Source organism: Stegodyphus dumicola, chromosome X1 (assembly GCF_044657685.1).
Source record: "Stegodyphus dumicola isolate Sdum_Otavi_A_Nest chromosome X1, ASM4465768v1".
In the NCBI taxonomy this organism is placed as follows: domain Eukaryota; kingdom Metazoa; phylum Arthropoda; class Arachnida; order Araneae; family Eresidae; genus Stegodyphus; species Stegodyphus dumicola.
The window spans coordinates 65,398,820-65,423,594 of NC_140780.1; the positions used below are offsets into that span (position 1 = coordinate 65,398,820).

General features: G+C 34.8%; 1 protein-coding gene across 4 annotated transcripts in view; it reads right to left on the minus strand.

Annotated features, from left to right (window-relative positions):
- Window positions 1-610: 610 nt before the first annotated feature.
- Window positions 611-24,775, minus strand: part of Idua (alpha-L-iduronidase) — a 140,960-nt gene continuing 116,795 nt past the window's right edge. For all 4 annotated transcript variants that reach the window (XM_085807906.1, XM_085807905.1, XM_085807907.1 and 1 more), the window contains 5 exons: window positions 22,702-22,829; window positions 12,748-12,870; window positions 12,580-12,650; window positions 5,227-5,339; window positions 611-770 (listed from right to left, as the gene is read on the minus strand). In XM_085807906.1, coding sequence (XP_085664032.1) covers window positions 676-770; window positions 5,227-5,339; window positions 12,580-12,650; window positions 12,748-12,870; window positions 22,702-22,829 — 530 coding nt within the window. In that variant the 3' untranslated portion in view covers window positions 611-675. The remainder of the gene's footprint in view (window positions 771-5,226; window positions 5,340-12,579; window positions 12,651-12,747; window positions 12,871-22,701; window positions 22,830-24,775) is intronic.

Below are 24,775 nucleotides of genomic sequence, written 5' to 3' on the forward strand. Positions count from 1 at the left end.
TATTTTTTCCCAGTATGATATAATACACATAGATCAAAAGAAAAAAAGCCTTGAAATTTCTCACTATCTTTACTTAAGTAATGTGTGACTAAACACCATTATAATCATACAATATCCGTGAAAGCTTTCGGTCATAGGTATAAAGTTAGCAATAGTTGAAAGAAGGGATAAGAATGGGATATTTGTCTACTCTCTTAAATTACATGTACATTTAGATATATACATAAATATACATAATAACCAAAACGCTTCTATGTACGTGTAAAGCATTTCAATGTTCAGTCTACACCAAAAAATACGTTTTAATAAATCTATCAGGTGCTACAATTAAATATTAAAAGTAAATATTAAAAGTATCTCCCATACTGTATTGTAGACAATTTGCAATGCAATTTTTGAACTATTGACAACGTTACATGCATCAATGAATATTCAGAAGAACTGTAAATAAAATTTAAGTCAACAGAACTAGCTATATTCGTAACATCTAAAACACGAAACTATATTTAAGACACAAAACGAAACTATATTTTTAAATACAAATGCAGAAACATTGATCATTATATAATTTAAGCATAAATACGGGGGCAAAATAAAAGTACAAAAACACTTTTGTTCAGAACTTTCTTTATTATTTTTTATTTTTATTGAAAATTCTCTTTATTTTTGTAATAGTTAAGTAACATGTAAAGGTTCCGAGAACGGCCCATGTTTACTCCAGAAATCTACAGCATATATTCTGTAAAATCCCTTCATTCGGCACTCAGTTTCTATAAATAAAAGGTGTAATAGAGTTACTTATTTTTAGAGCAAAGAGGAAGAAATATTTTAGAATTCTTTTTCCTCCTTGATATTTAAGCTATAACACTATATGACAGATTACAAATTAACATAATTTAAAAAAGGATATTACAGTACGATAAAGTTTATTAGCTTTGTCTTAACACATGCAAAATATGTACTATTTTAAATCTAGCCATCTGATTAAAGTGCAGGACAGAAGAATACGTTTCTTAAGATACAAACTTTTCAGAATTCTATTCAGATGAATCACAAATACAACGGCTGTAACAGATCATCAAATGAGGAGAATCAAAGGGAATTATATATACAGGGTGATCATAAAGAAACTTTCCCGAGATATGAACTTCTAGAGGCCTATCCGCTCAACCAATCGAAATGAAATTTCAGATATTGTTATTTGAAGGTATTAGTAGTAGCTCTTACCGCTATGGTTACAGTGAAAAAATTTCGAAATTTTCGAATAGCAACACTCATTTTTTTCCTGTGCGAACTCAACGCACTGAAAAACACGTTCGAACGATTCACGTATGACGAAAATTACGGGCAAAGAACAGCACTGTAAAAGACCAATAACAACACAAAAGAAGGAGGAAAAATACTGGAATTACAAATTTTCAAGGTGTACAACGTTTCAAGGTAGAGTCATCTCCCATAGCTTTGCAGTTTCGTGGCCACCGCTATCCCCCGACCTCACTCCGATAGGATTTGGATTTGGATTATTCAGTTATGGCAAAGCACACGAGGGCTATCTGCCTAAAGGGAGGGATGCCTTTCGTGGAGGACTTTCTAAGGGAAACTGGCTCGTATACACGTTACACATGGGGAAAACCACGAAAACGCCCATGTAGCCAGCCCGTTCGCGGGATTCGAACCTCAGACCGAACTACCAGTGTTCAGCGTCTTTACCGCTCGGCCGCTGGTGGGCCCCTCACTCCGATAGAGTTCTGGTTCTGGCATTATCTGAAATGTAAGAAGTTTACATTAAATCCACGATATTTGTCAAAATTGAAAGATGCTATAAAACGTAAAGTTATACAGATGTCTTCTGCAATGTTATGTTATTCATTGTTGTCAACAATCTCCATATGCAATGCGTTATCGTCTGCGAAGATGGGCATGTTGAAAACTTGAAATTCCAATAAAAGTTCTTTTCCTTCTCCTCTCTTAAGCTGTCACTGGTCCTTTATAATGTTCTTCTTTGAACATGTTTTACGCCAGCAATTTTCGTCACACGTACATCGTTCCAACGCAATTTGTGATTTTCCAATGCGCCGATCAATTTGCGCAGGAAAAATGTGAGTGTTGCTTCTCAAAAATTCCGAAATGTTTTCGCTGTAATTATAACCGTGAACGCGAGAGCTTTAATGTTTTAAATCATCACAATCTTCAAGGCATACCTTCAAATAACAATATCTGAAATTTCATGTCGATTGGATGAGCGGATAAGCCTGCTAGGGTTTAATATATCGGGGAAGCGTTTTTATGACTACCCTGCACTTATTCTTTTTTAGTAGTTGAATGAAAAAAAGTGATTTCTTTGATTTATGCGCATTCCTGAAAAAATAACAGGATATCTACTACTTTACACCGTTTAAATAACACAGTAGTATAAGTTCAAAAGCAAAATTAAAAGTGCAAGGTTTAACATGTAATATTCGCAACATCAAATCGTCCTGTAAGGAACTTAGAATATAAACGTTATCAGAGTTTCCATAACTCCTATCAGAAACATTTCATATTCTATGAATGAATAAAATGTCAATAAAAACACCATACTCACCACCACTATAAAACACTATAAAACATACACTATAAAACACCATACTCCTAAGCTACATAAATCTTTTGCAAATTTATTATGTTAACTAACAATACTAAATTATAAGCTTAATTTAATTTGTTTTCTAAAATCAAAACTACGCAATCATTTCGTCAGATATTAATAAAAAAATGGTTTCCTCAAATATTTTTAAGTTTTCAAACAAACACTTTAAATGAAACAGATTATATCCATGAAATGATATTTAATGAGGACTTGATGCATGCTTACTAACAAGTATACTAACACAGACAAAAATCGTGAACACACCATCATTACGATATATTAAATGTTCAGATAAAATATATTTTAATTTAAATACTAATAATGAAGGCTTGAATGAAAAGGAAAAGTAATTTAATATTATTTACATTAATATGTAACCATAAGTGTGCTAAATCTTCAGTTTAAGTGTTTAAATCAATGCATAAAATAATCGATACTCGAAGAAAGCAGCTTTTCTAACGTTTCGTCACTTATGCACTTTCTTTCTAACGTTTCACTCTTCTCAGCATGTTTTGCACAATTTTGTAGAAGTCAACTGCAGAAATATTATTTACGGTCTTTCTGAATTTTTGAAACATCATTTGAGGCTTGACTTAGAAAAGCAAAATATCGCATGTGTAAGTCTCGCGAGCACGTGGAATGATGAAGAACAACTACACTTTCTTTGCCATGAACTGTTTGATAAGACTTGCTATAAGAATAGAAAAACTTATTCCTTGTCGTTGTTTCATTTGTTCATAAACTTGTAACATAGAACCCGACTGCATATATACAATCAAATATTCCACTAAACTTCTTTCTGTAAACAGCTATTTTAAAGGAAACAAGTTAGGATGAATTGCTAGTCATTGTGACTAGTCAACGTTTGGCAGTTTCTTTAGGACAATATGAAAAAAAAAAAAAATCAATCTGCGTTATATTCCCCAAACCAGACCTTTACACATTCCACACAATCTTTACCAGCTTTACACAGCCCTAAAATCTTGTGAAACTGCGTATACTTGATCTACAGTATTAGAAAATAATCAAACAAGAAAACGAAACTATTTCTTTGATATAAACATAACACATTATAAGGTATTTCTCCCGCCTTCACAGCGTGCCTTCGTGGTGTAGTGGTCATTACACTGAGCCGGTATTTCAGAGGTCCGTGGTTCGATTCCCGGCGAAGGCGGTTGCTAATTTTTCATCTTCCCTGCTTCCAAATTACCTAATGTCTCTACAGTGGTGCCCGAACTAAAAGGGTGTTGGATGATCATTACCCTCACCCAGGATTTTGGCGATTCGGTCCCCTAAAAGCCCCAGTTGCCCTTTAAAAGGGGGAGTATATAAGGTATTTCTACCTCCTTCCTAGCGTGCCTTTGTGGTGTAGTGCTCAGCGCACTGAGTCGGTATTTCAGAGGTCCATAGTTAGACTCCCGGCGAAGGCGGTTGTTAATATTTCATCTTGCCTGCTTCCAATTTACCTAATGTTTCTACAACATCATAAATGACGTGTCATAGATAAATAAAAGCATCTAAAGTATCGTTTTACCACTCCTTTTTAAAGGCCCATCCAACAGAATATGACTTGATGGAAGATGTTGATAGTTAACAACTCGTCTTCCGTATACATCTTTACGAATGTTAATTAAATTTAAGTCTCAAGTCAGCCCATGCGTTCCACTTTCTCATCTCCTGATTATGTTTAATCACCTGTGCTGTTCAGAAGCTGAATACCATTCCTTATCACTCATAAGGAAAGACTTACTAAGTTATGAAGCACAAGGTCTCACGATTTTCTCTTGTACTTTCTTGTAATCAATATACTTGTCATAATATACTTGTAATCAATATACTTGTAATACAATACTTGTAATCAATATCTTGTCAGAGATCAGTACCAAGTATTAATATTTACACTTCCCTAAACCGAAATTTCTCCCAGATCCAAAAGTACTGACATATTTTTTTTTCTCACGCAGGAAGTCGTAGGTTATATAACTGCAATCTGAATCTCGATTACCCGTAAACAGGTCAGATATCCCCAGTTTAGCTTCCAGTTTCCATGCTGCAAAGTACATTGCCTACTCAAACTGTACCTTGATTAGTGTTAATATTGGAGAGAAGAAGGCAAATAGCTTATATCGATACAAACCACCTTTTCCAGTTAAAAATGCAGACTACAAACATTTTGTCAACTAATGTGCAGATGTATAAGCGTTTTATCAACAAGTACATATTTAGCTAAACTAAAGATCTTCCCTTGGGTATTTATTTGTCTACGAACTAATTCTAGCATACGGCATTTGCACTTTGTAATCAAATCCACAGACAGTATTAATCGAAATTTAAACTGATAGTTTTGATTTTCTTCCAATTTTCTTATAGTCCTGAGGCTAAAAAATCTGGTAAATCATACTAACAAGTAATTATAATTACACATTATATATTATTATTTAATAAATGATGTATCATAACTTAACTTCTTTTCAGCATTATAATTCCATGACGTAATATACACAATTAAAAATTCCACAAATGCACAATAATACAAGCATAGAATTTTAAAATCAATTGCCACCAAAAATTAAACAAGGATTAAATGAAATATTTACCATTGTCATAACAAGTATGATAATATGAAGGGAAGAGAATTTTGTCTGTGTTCACCTTAACATATGCACCGTGTTTAAAGGGACTATATTCCACATAGTACGTTAGTATGCATCTGAAACGAACACGGAAACTATTAAAAATAAATGTAATGAAGATCTGAAAAAAATATTTAAATTTATGATAATAAAACAGAATTTGTCTGTGTGTGTTTTCATCGTATAGCGCAAAGATGGATAGGTCCAGAGTTATGAAAGTTACCACACAGGTTATCTAAAAGCAGCCCGCGTGCAACTCGATAGGAATTTTTTTTTAAATTCAGTATAGATCAATATGTAAAATATAAAAAAATACGATGGCTTTGTTCTATGCAAACATGCAACCTCTAAGTAACTTTCCGTAATTTAGGATCTTCCCCCTTGACCAGTACCTTCCAGAATAATTCTCTAGTCTGTTGCGTAACCAATTCTATAAATAAGGAGCTCGCGCCATTTTGCGACGCAGAAGAAGCTTCCTCTCCGCTTGCGCTACGCACCTCGCTACTGCTTATGCCATCTTTCCTTTGTTAGAAAGTTACGACGCAGAAAGCATAAATTGTTATCGTACTTAGTTTAAATCATTATGGAATATATAACTTGGAGAAGTTAATCTGAAATCTGACATTCGAATGGAATAAAGATGTGTAATTAAAAGATAAACCATTATTGTATCGTATCAATTGGATTCAGCCTTACCAATCAGCCATCACAATGCCATTAAGACAGTATACACGAAAGATGGTAAGACGACGTCTTCAAAGCACAACAGTGGCCGAAAGTCAAAGCTGGCTAATAGGGATAGAGGGATCTTGAAGTGCATAGGAGCCCGAAAGCACAAGCAGTCGGTATTTGAGATAACATCCGAAATTAACAGTCATCTCCAGGATCTCGTTTCAACAATAACTGTCAAAAGGGAACTTCATGCTGCGAACATTTATGGCAGAGTAGAAATTCGTAAGCCCTTGGTGACAGCAACTAATGCTTTCAAGTGACGCCAATGGCGTAGAGATCACAAAGGCTGGTCCCCACAGCAGTGGCAACAGGTAATATGGTCAGATGAATCGCCATTCACTCTATTTCAGACGACCGGACGCGTTATGTCTGGAAAACGCCCAAAGAAGCGTTTCATCCTGACTGCCTCTTGCCAACTGTGAAGCATGGGGGTGGCGCTATTATGGTATGGGGTGCGATATCTTAGCGCGGTCTTGAGCCACTTGTTATTCTGCATAGGAGGATCACATCCAATCACTATCTAAGCATTCTAGGGAATCATGTCCATCCTTTTGTCCAGACTGTATTCCCTGTGAAGTGACCGCTTTTTCAAGACGACAGCACTCCTATCCACACTGCTAGGTGTATTCAAGAACGGTTCGAAGAGCATGACGATGCAATTGAACATCTCGCTTAGCCCCCTCAGCCTCTGGACTTGAATATTATTAAACATTTATGGGCATATTTGGAGTCCAAACTTTGTTCCCGATTTCCGCCTCCATCCGGACTTTCGGAATTAGAGACCGCTATGCAGGAGGAATGGCTTAATATTCCTTTAAATATTGTCCATGACCTTTATGCATCTATCCCACGTCACATTCAATCTGTACTTCAGTCAAAGGGTAGTCCAACCCCCTATTAATAAAGATTTTTCATTATTTCACAAATTTTTGTATTATTTTGCTCTCCATCTGTATATATATGTGTGTAAATACAACAGTCAAGCAAATTTTTTGCCCATATCCTTGCTTAACGGTCAAACTAATAATTGCAAAATTTTACTGCTCTTATTATCGGAAAAAACAGAAAAAAAATTGAAACGATGTTTATTCTGAATCATTGATGTAATTTACTGATTTTTAAAGATTTTTCAAAAATCGCTCGATATTTTTAGATGATTCCATGTCCTTTGGCCTTAAATTCTCTCATCAAAAGTAGTAAAATTTTCGTACATTATATAAATTTCTTAGATTAACCAACCCTTCAGACTCTTAAAAGGAAAATGAATAAGTTATTCTGTCATTTTATAAATGCTATTTTTGTCTTTTCAGATACATTTTGCATTTAGATTTCATTTCTCGTTTACAGTCATTTTTTTAAATCTTGCTATATTTTTTTTTACTTTCGATAAAGTGTATATATCAATAGAATTTATAAAGTTATTTCTAACTAAATCTGGTGTACAATTTATAAATATTTCACTCATATATTTATGTATATATTTTCTTATTTTTATTATTATATGTAACTTTTATGAAGATAGATTTCACATTTAGAGTTTATTTCTTTTTATTAATCTTATTTTTTCTTATCATATTTTTTATTTCCAATTTATTTTCTTATTAGTTGAATCTCAAATATATACATATATATATCTGCAATAAGAATTATTAAGTAAAAAATTTGCCATGTTATTCTTTTGCCTTTTTAGTGTGTACATATCATTCAGTTGCGATAATGATAAGATTAGTAAAAATTCGCAAACGGTGATTTCCAAAGCGCTGATCAGGCTTTAAAATAAAATTTCGTTTTATAACGATATTAATGTTAAACTTAAAAGCTTTCATAAGTACTTTCAGGTTTAATTTTTTTTAATCACAAGGATGCACAACAAATACACTCATGTCGATAAATTAAGGATAATTCGGAGTCACGCGAAAATCGAACTCTAAAATAAATATATCACCTGTAAAATCACTACAAACATCTTCAAGAATCATATGCAAATTTCAGGAAGTAACCAGATGACACCGATGGTATGTCACAATGACGAGAGTGAAGAGAGTGATATATAAGGAATACAGACAAAGAAGTAAAATTGTTCGCAGGCGCTTTATAAGCATTTCAGTGCAATAACCGAATAGTTATGACATAAAGGACGCATTTGGATGATTTTTTACGTGGTAGAATTATCGGCCGTTTGGAATGTGGGCGTACCCAACTGGAAGTATCAGACGAACTTGGAATTGCCCAAAGTGTCATATTCAGGCTTTGGCAACGATTCCAAGATGATGGTAATGTGAGTAGACGTTACAGAACAGGTCGCCCTAGAGTTACAACGCCGAATGAGGACCGGTATTTGACAGTTACTGCCAAAAGAAACAGGCGGAGCACAGCCTCAGACCTGTCTCGTCAGCTCTCTTCAGCCACTGGTACGACAATTTCAAGGCAGACCGTTTACAGACGCTTAGGGCAGATTGGTCTATATGATCGTAGACCTTTCAGATGCGTTCCACATACTGCAACTCACTGTCGCCTGCGGTTAGCCTGGAGTAGAGAGCATGCATTGTGGACACCGCAACAGTGGGCTTGTCTGATGTTTTCCGACGAGTCTAGGTTTAGCTTGCAGTCTGATTCTTGCCGGACTTTCATATAGAGAGCTCCAGGTACTCGTTATCACCAAGAAAACATCATTGAACGACACCGTTACGGAGGTGCAGGAGTGCTCGTTTGGGGTGGAATTATTCTGGGTTCCAGAACTGACCTGCGTGGTCAAATTGGAACCATGACAAGTCAAATCTATCGGGACGTCATTCTGGAACAACATGTACGTTTGTTTCGGGGCGCCATGGGCGCACAATTTGTGTTTATGGATGACAACGCCCGTCCTCACCGTGCAAACATCGTAAGCGAATGTCTTCAATCGGAGGATATCACCCATATGGAATGGCCAGCATTCTCACCGGACTTGAATCCAGTAGAGCACGTGTGGACATGCTTGGCCGACGAGTTGCAGCCCGTCAACCTCCTCCTACATGTCTACCGTAACTTCGAAGAGCATTACATTTTGAGTGGTGTAATATCCCCCAAGATCAGATCGATAATTTGATACTCAGCATGCCTAGGCGTTGTACGGACTGTATTGCATCGTCTGGGAGACATACAATGTATTAACAATCATACCAACCATGTAATATTGGTTTTTTGTAATTTGCTTCAGGGAGGAAAAATCGCTAATTTTTTTAATAATATCAAACATATAGCATCTTTTTTTTGCTCTTTACCTTTTGTTTAATAAATAAGCTTTACAAATAGGTCAAATTTGTTTTGCTTCTAACTCTTCCTTTACCTGATTTTGCATTATCCTTAATTTATGGACATGAGTGTAATTTGCAACGCATCTTTATAAAGAATGTGTTCGCAGCGTTTCTGTATAGCATCATTTCGTAAATTGTTTTCATTCATGACTCCTTTTATCATCAAAAATATTTTATAAGCATGCTCTTACATAGGCTTTGACTATTAAATTTACACTTTTCTTTACAGTTTTTCGAGACACTCCTTGTTTAAGTTGTTTTACAGGACTGTATCTTTTAATTCTTTAACAGAGGCTAATTTTGAATTTTTCCGTTTTAGGTTTTTGCATAGTAAAAAATTTTTTGCATGAATCCACAGATATTTTCTATTTGTGTATTTAGAAGCAAAAGGTTTTTTATCTGCGTCATTGTATACATGTAAAATATTTCTATTATATCTTCTGTGTTAGAAAGCTAAGACAATAGGGAAAAGAGACAATTAAATGAGACTTCTTATTCTTCTATTTATATGACAAATAAATTAAGTATTGCGTTTACAAGTCTCAATGAATGTCAGAACGAAATTTGTCTTGGCTCTTTTATTAATCGACCAAGTATGGAGAAAAACAAATATCTCTCATAAATAATTTGTTTCTTTGGTAAACAATACATATATGAAAAGAAATATTTTTAGGATTTGTTTCACGTATGCATAAATGAACGAAAGAAAATCAGGTTTTAATGAATTGGATGTGCTTGTTTTCCTGCATAACAAGTAAAATCTTCACTGATAAAATTTCCGTGGCACTCCTTCCGTAGAGCAATATTTGACACTACAGGATAATATCTGCAATATTTTCTTCAGCGGTGAACAATAGTTGGATTTAATAAGCGTTTAAACTAAAAAGGTCGTTTAGCATAATTATGAGGTGCTGAATAGCAGAAGAGCATTTAAGGTCATTACAAGAAGCAGTGATGAATTCAGTTCTAGCTCCGGTCCAGAGTTCAGTGAAGGATTTCTGTGGGAACTCAAGTCACTCGATAACTCATCAGATTCCTCTTGGTTTTTATATGGCAGATAATCTTATAAATGTCAATAAAAATTTTTTTTGAGTCTAAGACAACATTTTGAAATCAAAACGCGATATAAAGTATTAGCAAAATTGTGTTTCTAAGGCCTTTTTTTAAGTGATCTAGAATAATATTTTGAAATTAATTATTTGTATTCAATTATAAAATTGTCGATAGTCAAAAACATTTTAAATTTATCATTTTCCACCCTATTCTTCCAAATGTTGATGTTTTGAATAAAAACCTTCAATTTTATTATTAAGTTAATATTTTGCTATTTTGTTCTTGAAGATACAAGTTAAAATAATTTAGTTTCTCAAAAATATCCTAAAAATAGCACAACTTCATTGTAACACAGATTTTGCTTTTACATTCAGAAAGAATGGTTTTTCTACCTTTGCATTATTATTTTTAAACAGTATACAATAAAATATATATTTAAGAAATTTTTTAAATTATACAGTTTAAATTAAATACATTAAAAAGGGAAAAAAGAAATTTTTCTTTAGCTATCACAATATTCTGTATCATACGCGGCAAATATAAAATTGCAGAGTACAATTACCGGATTAATCGAAAGCATGTCTAGTTTCCCAATATTTACATGCAAAATAAATACCGAAGCAATAGTACACCCGAAATTTTTGCAGCTTACAATAATATTGATAATATAAAGCTGAGTTTCTTAACTCAGATGAATTAATTAACTCAGATTTTACTAATTTTCTTCATAGGTCAATGATGTAATCTGTTAAGCTGCATAATTTCCGTATCATGCTTTATAAATTTCGTCTCCATGGAAATGCTGCAAAAATCGGTTGGAGAAATATTTCAATAAACACAGTTCTCATGAGTAAATGACGATACCAAGGGCAATTTAGGAGGTTCCGAATTTAAGATTTAATTTAGAAGAAGAGCCTAGAAGTTAGCGAGGAAGAAAAGGTGGTAAATGATGAACATGCTGACAGAGTCGAATCTATGCATCACCAGTGAAGAAAAAAATGGGAGCTTTCCTACGCACAGCGAATAACAACAGATGACCTGAAATGAATACGAACGTTTTCAAGAGCGAATGTTTGTGTTCATATGAAATCACAGTTGGAAACCATTATAACCGGGTATCGATTTACCCTTTTCTATTCACAACAAATGAATAGAGCCTTTCTTAATGCGTAATTGTAAGTGGAGGCAAAAACGAATTTTTCATGCTAATGTTACTCGAAATAGACAGTGTTTAAGTGCAAACGAGAACCATAACCTTACATAAAAACCAGGAATGCATCCAAAGAAAGTTTTCTTTTGCATATAGTGGGATATGAAAGATGTGATTCAGTTTGAACTGTTAGACAATAACCAAATCATGTACCTCTCATTATCTCTGATAATTTGAAAGTGGCTCTAACCGCTACGTAATTAGTATAAATCAATTGGTGTAATTCTTCAAAAAGATAATGCTAAATTACATACTGCTATTACTTATTGATTCGGCAAAAGCTTGATGGGAAATTCTTCCTCCACCTAAAATTTCAGATAATATCTCTTAATTTTTATCGGTTTAAATAACTGCTACATTTTCTTGTTTCTATAACCTTTTACAGTAAATAAGAATCGAAAATGTACTGAATAAATATTTTGTGGTAAAACCAAAAGAATACCTCAAAAGTACAGGAATGTAGCCTGAAAGATGAACATAAGTCATAAAAAATGATGGATATTATATTAACAATTAAATTTATGCACCAGTAGTTTTCCCATTTGAATTTGGCGATCTCAACTCAAGTTCCTACCAACCTGGTAAAAGAAATGTATTGGCACAATACCAGAATCTCACAAAGCAACAGAAGTAATAGCACAGATATGCAGCATGTAAGAATGCTTGCGCTCAGTTTCGATTTAAAATTCCTCATTGTTGGCAACCCCAAGGTTTCGTTTTTAGTCACATACGGCCAAAAATATTGTGATAATTTAAAAAATGGCTCTTTATTATTTAGCACGTTTATACAGAACAGCGTAATTTAAAAAAATTCTGTATGTAAAGGTTTTCAACATTTATTTTTAAATATTTCTCTATATAAAGGTGTTACATTTTCAGCATTTACTTATTTCTTGATATCACTAAATTTTTCTGATATTTTATACTTCATATGGCATTAAGTTTTCTTTCTCTCCGGTACAGAGAATGAGTATATTGCTATAAATACATAAAAAAGCAGAAAATTAGGACGAAATGTATACGAACCTGTTTCCAATATCCTGCCATGAAATTTGAATCGTTGTGTTTCTGATCTGAAGATAGCGAAGATTTTTTACCTGCATATTAATAATATACATATAACATCGTTATAACGACATTAAAATATAATTAATTTGTGAAATTTAATCAATTATTGCATCAAATAAAACTGACCCGCTTAAGTTTTCTTCCAGACTCACATATGTTTATTAATGTTACACCAGGATTTAAGATATTAAGATGAAATTTCCAAGGGGAAAAACTGCTGAGTCTCCATGGCCCTCTAATATGTGGATCCTACGAAAAAGGTTAATAACATAATCAGCAACTTAAGTTTTAAATGTCCAGTAATATTCCTACTTACAAGGCATTTTCTGTAAAAATCAAATATCATTAACAACAATTTTAATTGAAAATATACACAGAGCTTAAGATAGCTAATTATTTTTACCTAAGCTATGATGAAATTTTATTATTGCTTTTAAAAAATTAAAAAAGGAAAACACAAATAACTGCTATTATAGATCTCCGCGATCTCCATAATTTAGATAATAAACGAGACTATTCCATTAAAAACGTTAAAATGCCATTATATAAATCATGAATTTTGTCAAAATACTGAAATGCTTTGATGCTATTCCATTCGTCATATCCAGGGAACTTCATTCTAATAATCTCGGGTTTTTAATATTTCAAATTTCTTTTCTAATTAAAATATATTTCTTCAACGTAAATCAAAATAAAGATTCTTATGCGTTGAATATTTTAAAAAGAAAAGAGGTGCACATGATTAACTATTTGAACTTCTTAAAACAAAAGTTCCTCGTGTCTCTTATGATTTAGAATATAAAGATCTTCCTAATAATGTTTTCGTTTCAATGATTTTTTTTCTTCAGTGTAATATAGTTACCTAAACAATTACTTAGATAGAGAACATTTTTATAAGCACATTTTTATTCCCTTCTTAGCATAGCAAGTTTATATAGCACAGAATTAAAGGACAATATAGTACTCGATGCTTATTACGTTCAAATTTCCAGGAACCAGAATAAAGATATACTAATCAATAAAAAACACTGTCGTTTATTAAACTCCTCTTCGCCGCTTATAAAACTCAGACTGCAAAAAAGACAGAAATTCTAGTGCCAGAATATTCTATTGCTATTTACCCAAAACTGTTCCTACTTCATCCATTTAACTTATTGGGGACTGCGGCTTATTTATCACTGTTGCCAAATGAAAATCGCTTTTTACGCTAGATTTCCATAAATAGAATGCTAGAAAAATGCTAAAAAGTGTTAAGAAAGTTGAAATGTGCTAAGCCTTAATTTTAATACTTCTAGAAATTTTCTCATATTTTAGAATTATGCTTTCTATGGAAATGTCGACGGTGGTGGCTTAAATAGTAAATGTATTTGATTTTGTTATTGAAAATATTGAAAAACAGAATAGTTGCGATTGTAATAACCGATAGGGTGAGGCTTTAGTATCGTCTATACCTGATGTTGAATTTCTTTATGACATCCTAAGCGTGGGCTGCTAGTGAATCCAAAAGTGGAGGAAAACTTTTGATTTCAATGATTCTGTAACTTATGCAAGACAGTTGTACAAATAATTGTATATAAGAAGCGGAAGCACTTTTAGTTCCAAAAACAGTGCATGACATGTAACATAAAACTCAGAATTTTAGATTCAAGCATCAAGTGTTCAAAACATGCTTGGCCAATTTACAGCCTAAGGCGGGGAAGACGCATTGAGCACCAAACTCCCAACTTCGACCAAATATATCCTGCCATAAAACCTAAAAAATCAATGTCAAATCAAAGTAATATTAGTGTACAAAAGAACCAATTTTGACTAACTTACAAGAACCAAGTAGAAACATGTCTTCCGCAGCTAAATAAAATACCAAACAGAAGATAAGAATGTGACAAAACAAGTGACAGAATAAACAGAAGAATAAACCTGTCAAGCCCTCGACCAGCCAGAGCATAAGCTTCCAAGAAAGCATGAAATCTGATATACATCCTTTGTCAGAAAAGTTCCAAGACAATTTATTTTATTAATTTTTGAGTTTGCAGTACTAAAAAGGAACAAATGTTGTTTTTATGTTATCTTTGGTATGTATTCTTACTTTATATGACCTTGGCTTGTTTTCGTGCAAACTCACTAAATGGCAGAGCTGTGCTTAGCAACACACTGTTAGGATTGTTCTCGCATTCGTTAGGTGACACAATGGATGCTGATTGTAAGCAAAGAGTGAACATTAAGTTCTGCGATAAGCTCGGGAAAACTCCTAAGAAAACGTGGAACATGATTAAGCAAGCATATGCAGGCGAGGCACTTTCAAGAAGTCAAAGTTGGAGTGGCACAAAAGGTTTCGTGAAGGCAAAGCTTCGGTTTAAGACAATCTCAGAGTTGATAACGATGCAAACGTGGAGCGTGTAAGGCAGTGATTGCAAGAAGACCGTCGTATAACTATGCATATGGATATTAGAAGAACTGAATTTAAATCATGATGCGTGTCACAAGCTTTTACGCGAAGATTTAAGGAAATGGAAATTTAATGCAAGAATCGTCTGTCACTCACTAAGAGATGAACAGAAAGAGGAAAGACTAAGAATTTCTGCTGAACCTATTGGATAGAACACGTGATCCCACATTTGTGTCAAAGATTATTGTTTTTTATGCTTCCGTGAGCGAAAAGGTGACTGAAAGGTGTGGTGTATTTAATTATGGCAAAGCACACGAGGGCTGTCTGCCTAAGGGAAGGGATGCCTTCGTGGAGAACTTTCTAAGGGAAACTGGCTCGTATACACGTTACACATAGGGAAAACCACGAAAGTGAGCCCTGGTGACTGAAAGGAAAGCTTCATCAAGATTATTGCAGACATCCAACGGCCTGTGATAAATAAGCTCGCAAGCATCGCAGTTGAAGATTTCCTTGCTTGCTTCCAAGACCTCTAGAAACGTTGCCAGTATAGATAGCCAATGGGGAGTACTTTGATAGCAGTTACGATCATTACTTGGTAAATGCAATTTTTTTGTTTTTTACGACTTTTGTCTCGGAACCTTTCCGACAAAGGACGTATTTAACTCAAAAATGGAGGTAGAAGATGGAATAATTGTCCTGAAATAGCTTCTTTCAAGGAAAACCAAAAAGCATACATAATAGATACTGTGGTGTAGTGGCCGAAACCCCTACACAAACCCCGGGTTGTAATACAGGGTTGACATGAATTTCAAACTCAAGTTCTAACAATAACATGAATTTCAATACGATAAAAACGTTAATATTTGCATATCTTGCAGTATGGGACTGCAATATGGGACTGATATATTTAGTCCTGTAATTTCTGAATTTTGTTAACAGGAATAATGCTCTATCGCATTATACACCAGGAGAAATAGTTCTAACAGGCCAACATGCTCATAACTCTAGCAGGAAAGAAGTCTAGTCTCTTGACTGACTGATTAATTTATTGCCGGACTACCACACAGTGTGCAGTTTTTCCGGCTCAATCAAATTTGCCACATAGGCGCATCACATGGTACTATCTGCCCGTGGTATCCCAGAGGGAGCGGAGGAGGTGGAAAAAGAGGGGACTGAGGCATCGTGCGGTCAGTAAGCAGAGCGATCATGGACAGCAAGTGAAAAACGTCCTAAGTTAATTGAAGAAAAAGAAAATGTCTTAAAGTAACAATACAATACAAATACAGAAAGAGTAAAAATATAAAGGAAAAATATATACAATATGTACACTATATACAAGATATTGCACTATATTGCATGTTACTAATCATTAAGTAGGAAAGTTAGAGTCATTTGCGAGGTGGGCCGCTAGTGGTCTAATTTCACAGTCCTCGTCTAGAATTGTATAATTTAGTGTGTTTAAATTAGACAAATGTGCACAGTGAAGAACTGTCATGAAGAAATTCCTGTTGAGTTTATGCACATGCTGTTCAACTGTACTAAGTTTCAAGTCTCTGTGCAGAGTGGCGTTGCTGACGTAGTAATGAGCGTTAGTAATCATTCTAAGTATTATACTCTGAATTACTTGCAGTATGTACAGGTCTCTCTTTTTGGCCGTATTCCAGGCTGGCGAAGCATATGTGATGATAGGCCGTATGTCCATTATATACACAAGCCGCTTTCATGTAGATCTAATTTTGAAAACTTGTTAAGAAGGGGCTTTACATTGTTGATTACAGCGAAAGCCTTTTTCCTCACATTAGTGATATGGTCGTTTCAAGTTAGTTTTGGATTCAGTACTACCCCGAAGTACTTGGCTTTTGTGACTTGCACCTGTTCATTGAAAAGATAAAGTTTCCTTTTGAGTGGGATCCGTGTATGTTTTCTCCTGATGACAAGTAGTTGCGATTTTTCCGCATTGATCGATATCCTCCATTTAGTACAACAGGATTCAATATTGGGTATAATGTCCTGCAGCTGCTTTAAAGCATGATTTGCGTTAGCAGACTTCACAGCTAAAGCTGTCTCGTCTGCATAACATCCTAAAAAATTATTTCTATCCAAGTGGTCGCGCGGAAAGTTTGCAACATATAATAAATATAAAATTCGTCCTAAAATGCTGTCCTGTGGTATACTAGCATTAATTTTTCTAGTGTTAGAGACGTCTTTACCGATGGAGACAGAAAAGCTTCTATTTGTGATGAATGAAGCAATGAGCTCAATCATTCTCCCTTTCGAAGTTGAAATTAATTAGCTTGTAAATCAGCCCCTCATGCCAGACACGGTCTAAAGCTTTCGCCACATCCAGCATGAGGATGGCAACATTTTGTGTGTTGTGTAAGGCATCTCCGCAAAATTCCACAAGCCTTACCAGCTGTTTGGAAGTACATAATTTTGCGCGAAATCCGAACTGTTCGGGCGGAAGTACATCTAAGAAGGGCTTGAGTTCATAAACTTTTCCTAGCCCCGAAAGTAAGCTAATGGGCCTGTAGTCTCGGGCCGGGTAGTGTCCTTTCCTGGTTTTGGCAATAATATAATTTTAGCGTGCTTCCAGCAATTGGGAAAGTAGCTGATGTTGAGGCAGGCGTTTACGATACTTGTTTGTGTACTTCGTAATCATGTTCATGGGTAGTCTCTTGATGGCCATATTACTAATAGTGTCATGCCCAGGTGCTTTGCCGGCCTTAAGTTTCTTAATTAAATCTTTAATTTCCAGTGGGGAGGCGTATTTTACTTGTTCTCTGACGGTAGGAGCGTTTAGCCAATTTTTAACTTTGTAGCAAATATCGTAAACGAAATCAATGTCACATGGAGTTCTGTTTGGCATGAACTGCTGCTCTAAATAATCTGCGAGAACCGCAGCCTTGTCCTTGTTCATAATAGCGATGCCGTCGTCAGTGAAAATGGGCCTAGTGCTGCTAATATTACGTTTGAGACTTTTAATAAAAGCCAAAAGTGAGCTGTAGGTTTGAAATTTAAAATCTTCTCTTCCCAGATTTCATGCCTGTGCAAGTCAATAAGTTTCTTAATTTTCTTATTGAGTCGGTTAAGTTCAAATTTAACCTGGGGACTCCAAGTAAGATGCGATCTTTTACGAAGGCGGTTGATAAACGGCTGATCATTAGGGCAGAAGCTTGAGATGATATTTTCATTAAGTTGCATTGTGGGTGGATTGTAGGACGAAGTAAAGTACATGGTGCCATAAAAAGGAAGGTGTACAGCAACTGTGACCGCCTCGTGATTATTATTTCTATCTTCCTTAATTAAACAGGACTGTAGGGAGTTGCGCACATAAATAGCGACCCCCTGCCTCTATGACTCCTTCTGTCGCACCTATATGTGCGGTAATTAACAATATTAATATTCCTACAAGGTGTAGCGTGCGTCTCAGTAATGAGTGCAATATCAACATCGTGATTTGCGAGAAAGTTGTGCAATTCCGTGACTTTATTAAGAACGCTGCAAGCGTTCCAATATGTTAATATAATATGAGCTTTGTTAGTGTTGTGCTTGCCCATTATTATTAGGTTCAGAGGTTTGATTAAGTTTTTAACTTGTCTTATTTGTTCAGAAAGAAAAAAGCCGGAGCTTTTAATTACAGATACTAGTCGGCTAAATCAGCAGACTTTCTTAGCTTCGTTGATTGTATCCGTATAAATTCCAGTAGATAAAGCTTGGGCGAAAGATTTATTTTCAGTCACACGACTGGCATATGTCTTTGGTTTATCAGAATTAGTATTAGGTTTCTTGGGAAATTTCTCACCCCCCCAAAACAAAAATTGGAGGTGTGGTCTAAATTACAGTTGGCATACTTTTGGGACGTGTCCTTACTCTTACTTGGACATTGAAATGAAGTGATTGTGAGTCTGCGTTTACTCCATCCCTTAGTGTTTACTTTAATTTGATGGTTGGGATTTTATTCTTTTTAGTGAAGTCACCTTTAGTGGTTTGTTGATTATCAGTAAATGTTTGATTTGCAGGTTGTTCGTTACTGTTAGTATCCATTAAATTGTTATCATTGCTAGTGCTAGCCGTGTTATTAGAATTATTTTCTTCATGCGTAGTACTAGCTGCAAGAGACTCTTTCACATTTGTCGTGATATTTGTATTAATTTTTACTTGCACCTTACTTGCTGCGGGCAGCTCAGGTATGTTAGTCATCTCAGTCATATTATGACTTTTCTGCTTTTTATTCAAATTCTTATTATTAATACTGCTCCTAACTGTTTTGTCCCCCCGGCGTTGGGCATAAAACTCGTCGTCCGAACTTGTGTCTTCGTCTAAGGTTATTTTATCCCCAGAACAATTAACATCTATGCTAATAGGGCTCCTATATATTTCGCTGTCGCTACTAACCTCGATAGTGTGAACGCTCGGTACTTTATCATCATGTGTGTTATCATTTATGGCTCAGCTAAATTATGCACGTGGCTTAGCTAAATTATGCAAGTGGCTCAGCTAAATTATGTGTTTGCTCTTGTAGGTTATCATCCTCAGTGTCTAAGTCCTTGAATTCAGCATCGTATGTACTAAGCATGAGTTGGAAAAACTTAAGTTCCTTAAGCTTTCTAGCGTCTAATTCACCTAATTTTTCCTTGCGTTCGTACTCAATAATGAGTTGCCGTAAAAACGCATCTATCCTGTCCATGATCGCATAAGTCAAGAAACTGTCTAAATCCAGCGCCCAAATAAACGCATGCAAACCTGCGCCCGGAACCGGGCCTACTCGACGATGTCCCGGCAGACGGACGCGCAGGTGAAATCTTCCAAGGCCCCTGACTCTGACACTGACAGCGAAAGCTTTGGGGTAACTATGTAGGGAAGAAAATACAAGCCAAGAAAAAAAATTAATATTTAGAAAATAATATTATAAAAATGACAGCAATTAATGATCTCGTCTCTTCTCAGGAAACCACATTTTATATCTCACTGTGTCGTTACTTGCGCTGAACTCCAGGAGGGGGGAAAATTCCTTCACTCGTATAACATAAGTGTCCATCTCATGACCCTAATAAAAAGACCTCCTTTATCTCTTTGTCATATTGGAGTGACCTTCGAGGCTTCAACCGGAATCATTAACAAAGGCAGCTCATTGCACAGAATTTCACCTCTGAAAATGGTAGTATTGCAATCTGAAATCATTCATCCTAGAGACAAAGATTCTCTATGTGGCCTTATCACACTACTAATTTCATGGAACTGTCACTAATTCCACCAGAATCTTATTAACCTGAATGATGTAAATATCTTGTCTGGATTGTAGCGCAGGAAAGATATCTGAAACTAAACCAGCAAATGAAGCTTCGCAGCCATTCCATGGTTCGAAAGAAAAATTTACATGATGATCGTGCGCAGTGTGGGCGTCGGTTAACTCACCTCACTTGATTATCCATCTAATGTCGTTACTTTGACAACATTGTAGCACAGCTACAAATAATAGCATAGCTTTGTGATAAAGACCTGCGCTACAAGCTATTGTAGCACAGGTCTATATCACAAAAATGATTTCAGTTTGTTCAATTTATCTGCTAGCTAATCAGCACATCAATCAGTGAGACTTCGAAACTCTAGCAAAGCACCTGCCTGAATCTTGCAAAATTACGGGTGATTGCAGTGGCTTTAGTCCATTCCGGGGAAGTAAGGATAGAACCTTCACAACCAAAACAAATACTTCTATGCCTACCTTTTGCGGGCAGCACGGAGGCCCTGTGTCAACGAAACCCAATCCATAGGTCTGTGAGCAAACAACCCACATGGTGGACTCGGTCTCGAACAGTTTGTGTTGAAACTCTGGTACCAGTAGACCTCTGAAGGTGCTGTTGCAAGAAAGTGGTGTTCATATAGTACGCTTTCTTCTCGCCGTTATTGTTAAATACCGATCCTCATTTTGTGTTGTTTCAGGCGAAGGATCTTGTCCTGATCTTCGGAAAACATTTCCAGTTTCCAAAAAACGATTCCATTGTCTGGAAATGACACTTTGAGAAACTCCTAACGCTTCCGCTACAAAGGATTGTGTTTGACCTGCCAGTACTATAAGAATGGGGATTCTGTGGCTAGAGGAGCGAGGAGCTGAAGGCCAATGATGTCACACAAAAGGTGGGGCCAAGGACGACGTCATCGATGACATCACACCAGGAGGCGTAGCCAATGACGTCACGAGTTTGAGTTGTTTTAAGCTGCTGGTTGAGTTGTAGGCCTCCTGCTTTTCGTTTAAATTTAGTTTTTCAAAATTGGCAACGTGGAATATTTTCTGCATCTTAATTTTGATGATACACTAATGGCGCCCGCTGTTGATGAAAAAGTAGATTATATGTTTTAGAAATATATTTTTAAGTCTGGTGGTAAAATTATTCAGTACGCGTCTCTGAAAACAATATAAGAGAAAAAATATAAAAAAGACCTCCCTTTAATGACAATTCATCACGTCATGAAAATGAAACTACAAGATAATATTTTTATTTAATATCCTACTTAAATTTATTTTGATACATTTATCCTTTGTAGTTTCCATGAACATTTAACTTAAGTCTTATGTTTTCTGTTCACAATAGCATATTTGTTTACTGTCATATTTTTTAATACTTATCGTCTCTAATTTGTAATATTTTACTTAATTTCCACATATTATGTTTTTCATATCTTTTATTATTTTCAACTTACCCTGAATTTTATCTTATACATTATATTTCACAAACGTAATTGTTCTCATACATGCAGTTTATTTGTTACATTATTTAATTTTAAATGCAATTTCGAGCTTTTTTTTAACGTTATAGTTTTCAACATATTCTGAATTTTAACTTCATTTACATAACAACTGTTTATTATACAGTTTAGTTTTAAACATAATATTTAACATCTTTTTTTTTTTTTTTTTTTGTCTATTTTTTTAACCTTTCTAGTTTTCTATACACACTTTAATTTTAACTTACTTGTTTTAAAACCTATTTAAAAAGAAACGTTTATTTTTCATGATCTTAGTTCTTTTACTTAATTTTATACAGAATTTATAATTTCTTTCACGTTTTTAACTATATCTTCCTTACATTGTCCAATATTTCTTTTTAAATTTAAGCAATTTAAGTCTATAACTGTTAATTACTTTTCTTACGTTTATGATTTTCCCTTCTTAGTTTATATTTCATAATTCTTGTTTAACTTATTTATTATACTGTTTTTATTTGTCATAATCTCGCAATTCATGATTCTAACGTTTTATTCCATTTTAGACGTTAACACAATTTTTAACAATATGGATTGTTTTAATATACTACGTATTCAGACATTTCCTTACAATTTTTAAAATACTTGTTACATTCTCCGATCATAATTGATCATCTACAAGATTTTTTATTTGACTTAGTTTTACTCAGAAATTTCTATTCAAAACTTTACAGTTTAATACCATTTATATCTAAATTCTATTTATATAAAACCTATCTAATATTTATTTCTCATATACTAGTTTTAAGGTCTTCAAAAGTTTCTAACATAATGTTTAGTTTTAAATCCCGATTACCTTTAAGTGTATTCGTAATTTTCGTTTCTAATTTTACAATCACATTCAGTGTTTCACTCATTCATATCCATTGCATTATAGAACTGTGTAACGCAAGGGAAATATCTTACAGAAAAATATTAATTTTCATTTTTACCTCTTGCTTTTTCATGAGATAAAACTGTTCAGCAGTAGGATACGCTGGCATCCCAAAGGTTTTCCAAACAGCATAAGGGTTGGTTACTTCATTGTTTAGTTCAAGTACTGTCCATCGAAATGAAGATACTAAAGAAATGAATTTTCAAATTTACAGTTAGGACCTATATATGCTACTCTTCTCTCGTAATAGAAAAAATAATGTGAATACGTGCCCCCCCCCCCCAAAAAAAAACTGCAAAATAGCAATGGGTATGAAAATGTTCAGAGTTATATAGGCTTGCATTGCATGATACATATGAGTTTGGTAAGAAATCAGATATTCGCCATTAAGTCATTTATTAAACAGTGTAATAAAATGGTCAAACATTGGGGGGGGGGGGAATAAAGGCATTACTTTTACATGTCTCACAATAAGAAATGCATGCTAAAGCCAGAAACTTCTCCAAACACGTCAATGATGACATAAGAGCCCCCTTTCGAACATGATACAATATCTGGCTGACGTCCTCGATGATGTATCAACAACAGGACCAAACTCCAAAGCGTTTTGATTACGGAGTGCCTTTGCAATTAAATGCAACTACCTCTACATTTTCATTAATAAAATTGAAGTAAATAAGAAAGAGCAATCGCTAAATAAAGTGAAAGAAAACATCAAAGGCTGGAGAACGTAGTTCGATAAGAGGTAAAGCAACAACAGGATGCAATACGTGGATGTGCTTCGCATGTTGCAGACCGGCGTGAGTAGAGTCGACTATGACGTAGAAGCCCTCTCCCGAACCAAGGCTAAAGAAAGCCCTGCTTCCGAATGTCTGTAATGATATAGCAACCCCCGCGTCTCCTGAGATCCTCAATAAGGTCTGTTCATTGTGCGCTGCAGTCTCCTTTGCTCCTTCCTTCTCGGTGCTCCAGAAAGTGGTACGTCCGACTTACTAGCGTTATTTCTTATGCCATCATCTTCTTGTATTGGCTGATTTAAATAGTCTTTGTTTTATATTTGACTGATCCTCAAGTCTTCGTTATTCTCCATTTCGGTACCGAAAAACAGTTCAAATGGCGAAAACCTTGTACTTCTTATGGTTGTACGGCTCATCATTTTCTATAAGCCTGCAGCATACTTCAGCCCTTTCACCGGATCGTCATGAGACAGCTTTGGTAGGACAGGTATCAAAATCTTCCAGGATCCATTCGATTTGTCCGTTTTCTCTCAGTATTCCGTTGGTAATCTTTATGTCTTCTTTGGTGCGATGAGTTTCAAACTCTTTCGATATAGAAGCAGCAACACTGTCAGAAAATATTCTGGAAAATTTTTCCAAATACTGTTTGTTGTTGCTTTCACTTTGCAATGGCTTCTTGTGAGGAGAGGTTTTACAAGATACCAAGAAACTTGGTGAATGCGTCAACTAAAGCGAAAGTAATTGTATTTTGGTATTACTTATTTTCGACGGAAGAGTTACAACAGAATCAATCTGATTAAGTTCTAATCTCAGCGATGATACTGTGGTAGAAACTATGATTAAAAATGCTTATACTGAAGAAACTGTTGGACAAATGCAGCTGATGGAAAGAGGACTCCGTGCAATAATGGATGCCAAAGCTCCGATGCGTACTATTAATACGATTTATTCATAAAAATTGGAGAACCAAAAGTGATGGGGTCTTTTCAATTTTTACACAAAATTTTCTTGCAATCTGCATCACCCCAGAAGAAAATTACTGATTACTTTTGTATTTGGATGTTAAGTAAAAATTATAAGTAAATTCATCAATGTTTTTTGCTATTCATTTTTGACGGTTAAAAGATTATTCAAAATTATAAATTGTATTTTAGAGGAAGATATTTCTCGAGGAACAGTTCAGAACCATGACTTTTATATTAAGTACTCAATTTATCATGTAAAATTTTTAACGTATGATAAAATTGAAAAAGAATGTAAAAAATAATGATTGCACATAATACCAGCTGTAATTAACCTTTCATATCATTTTAATTAGAGTTATTATTCTCTTATTTGGGTAGTTGTAATTATGCTAATCAGTTCTTCAGGCAGAAAAACGCTTAGCAAAAATTC